A 2,739-nucleotide genomic window follows, 5' to 3' on the forward strand; every position below is an offset into this window, starting at 1 on the left:
ATGAACGCAATTATTTCCCGACCAACCACGCCCGCTGGACCCCCAAGACCCCCGATTCGATTTCCCAGCGTCCTGGCGGAGCCGCTATGATCTGAGCAAACACGTTCGATTTAGTGAACGCCGTGTTTCGGAGCTGCTGCCAGTGACGGCTTGGCGTTCAAGAGAGCCAAGCGCCTTTTTCACGATGAAAGGAACTTGACGGATGCAGCTGAGATCGAGCGGCAAAAAGCTCGAGGGGGGCGCGTTGCTTATAGAGAGAATCTCTTCGTCTAAGTAAAAGCAGATCTTATGTATGGGAAAGGTGGTTAACAGAGCGATAGAAGGTTGGAGACGGTAGGGGGTTTAACGCGGCATCTCCTTCATTCCCTTCAGTTGGTTCTCTGGTCCTGCTATTTACCTTCCTTCGTCCCTCACAGATTTTTTTTATGACGTCAGCCGAGTCTGTTGCTCTAGATGGAGAAGGGCAAGTCCTCGCCACTGGTAAATTCCCGCACCACTTCGTTCTCTGTGATGGTCACGGTGCGAATGACGCCACCGGAGCTGCCGTCGCGCGCCATGGCGTGTGCCAGCGCCTTCTTAACAAACCTCTGGCATTCCTCCTTCGTCATGTTCGGCCTACACGACAGCAAAAAAGCGTTAGCTCACATAGTATTCCCCGCCCCCAGTTCACTTGCTGTGTGACTCACCGATATTCCGAGTCCACCAGGCCGTAAATGTACGTAGAGCCGCTGCCGCCAATTGCAAAGTCCTGCTCCACCATGGCTCCACCGATGGGGATCGAGAAAACCTGGCCGCCCTTCACCGGGTCCCAACCGGCCACGATGATTCCAGCCAGCAGGCGGTCCTTGTTGTGGTAGCACAGCGAGCGGAACAAGTTGGCGGCTGTTCCCACCTTCGGCAGACGGCCCAGCTCCACACTGTGAGAGCTCAGATAGTAGCGAACGTAGTCGCTCAGCGCTTGCGTGTCTGCTGCCGAGCCCGAGCGACAACAGAACAGTCGGTCGTGTAGTGGCGTGAGCTTGTCACTCACGCGGTTGGCCACGTATGTGCCCGTGGACGTGCGCGAGTCGGCGCCCAGCACAACGCCTCCATTGAAGCGCACAGCGATGATAGACGTGCCGGCATCCACCTCGCCGGGCTTAAGGTATGAGCCTTCGTCCACTTCCTGCTTGGTCATATTGGATCCTTCCTTTTCTCTGTTTTGAATAGGGGGAAAACCTGAAGATTGTATGGAGGGTTTTATGTTGCACGATCTTTTGATTGAGAATAAGTTGCACATGTTGTGGACCACAATTTGCCTGCCGTAATGCATATATTTTAAATCTAGGATCAAGCATTAACTTCAACATGACCGCTTACTTGGGCGGATGCGTGAGCGGCTTGAACGGCGTCGTGATGACGGTGATAGCGGCGGTGCGAGCTACAAAATCGCGTTCAGTGGTCGATAGGAAGGAGTTGACGTTGTTGTACTTCGCGTTGGCGTGTTCTTCGGCCACTTGCACCATCTTGTAGACGTGTTCGTCAGGGAAACCAGGCAGAGCAAGGGCCTTCTCACGCAGCTGCGGCCAGGACGGGAGCGCAGCGAGGCGAGCTTCGAGGTCGTCGGATGGACTGCAGATATCTTCCTCACGGAAGTCACGGGACTGAGAGGTCACCAGCGCCGACAGCGCTACGTGTAACCACACTCGCCAAACTTTCGCCTTATCGGACGGTGACAGCAGGTGTTCCAGTTGCTGGAGCGACCAGGCCGACGTGGCGGCGTGGAGGATAATAAAGTCGTTGTGCTTGAGCATGACATACAACCACATGACCATATCGAGCGCGTGGCTGCCATCGAAGTTCGAGAAGTCAAACGCATTGACCTGAGTCCAGATGAGAGCAAAAGCCTTAGGACTGCTGCGTTCCGGGTGCCCCGAGAATACGTTGACACCGCGCTGGACCCAGCCGATGTCGAGGTCCTTGACCGGTGAGATCGCCACGAGTCGGTCCTGTTCGGACCGTAAGAACTCGTTGCTGGCGACTGCGTCAGCGACTTCGAATACCGTTTGGCGGGTGAATTGGCGCAGTGGCTCATTACTCTGCGGCATCTCCGGCTCGTCAAATGGCAAGTAACAGTGGTGCTGGTAGGCAAGTCCTTCAGCAACAGGACGGTCACCGCCGATGTGGTACGCATAGCCTAGCTGGATGATACCGTGCAGCAGAGCGCCGGCCAAGCCGCTGAAGAGGTTAGGCAGATGCTTGCACACTGCTCCATCAACTCCGAGTTGCTTGACATCCTGAGCATAGTAAGCAAGTAGAGCGTCGTACTGCTGGCGTTTGCCCAGCAACGCTTGAGCTTCTTCATCGGAAAGGACAACGAGCGTTGCAACGTGCTCAACGACGTCTTCGTGGTCAGGGCCCTCGGCTTCGAGTTTTTGAGTGTAGTGCGCGGCGTACTCCGCGATCTTTTGCTCACTCGCGCCAAGCTCATGCAGCGCCACGACCGCGTGCAGCAGGTGGTTGGACAGATAGTTGCCGTACTCGATTCGGAAGCGGAGGGTCGAGTACTCGCGCGTCAAGGTTTGGCGAACTTGCTCAGCTGGTAGCTTGGTTTGAGCGATGGCAGCATCGGAGGCTCTCCCATAGAACACGCCCGCTTTTAAGAAATAATTTTCTAAATTAAAGAACACCTAATTTGACGAACTAGATTTATTCATTTCTAATTAGCTGACTTGGGTGGTGCGATCTCATGGCGGCGTG

At 55.1% G+C, this 2,739-nt stretch overlaps 1 protein-coding gene across 1 annotated transcript; it reads right to left on the reverse strand.

The window, feature by feature from the left end:
• Positions 1–449: 449 nt before the first annotated feature.
• Positions 450–2,696, reverse strand: PITG_02191 (proteasome subunit beta type-6, putative; the record flags this gene model as incomplete). Its single annotated transcript, XM_002907103.1, has 4 exons — positions 450–615; positions 687–1,253; positions 1,360–2,635; positions 2,684–2,696. The coding sequence occupies 4 exons, from the start codon at positions 2,694–2,696 to the stop codon at positions 450–452; spliced, it is 2,022 nt and encodes a 673-aa protein (XP_002907149.1).
• Positions 2,697–2,739: the final 43 nt, after the last annotated feature.

This window comes from Phytophthora infestans, genomic scaffold (genome assembly GCF_000142945.1).
Source record: "Phytophthora infestans T30-4 supercont1.3 genomic scaffold, whole genome shotgun sequence".
In the NCBI taxonomy this organism is placed as follows: Eukaryota; Oomycota; class Peronosporomycetes; order Peronosporales; family Peronosporaceae; genus Phytophthora; species Phytophthora infestans.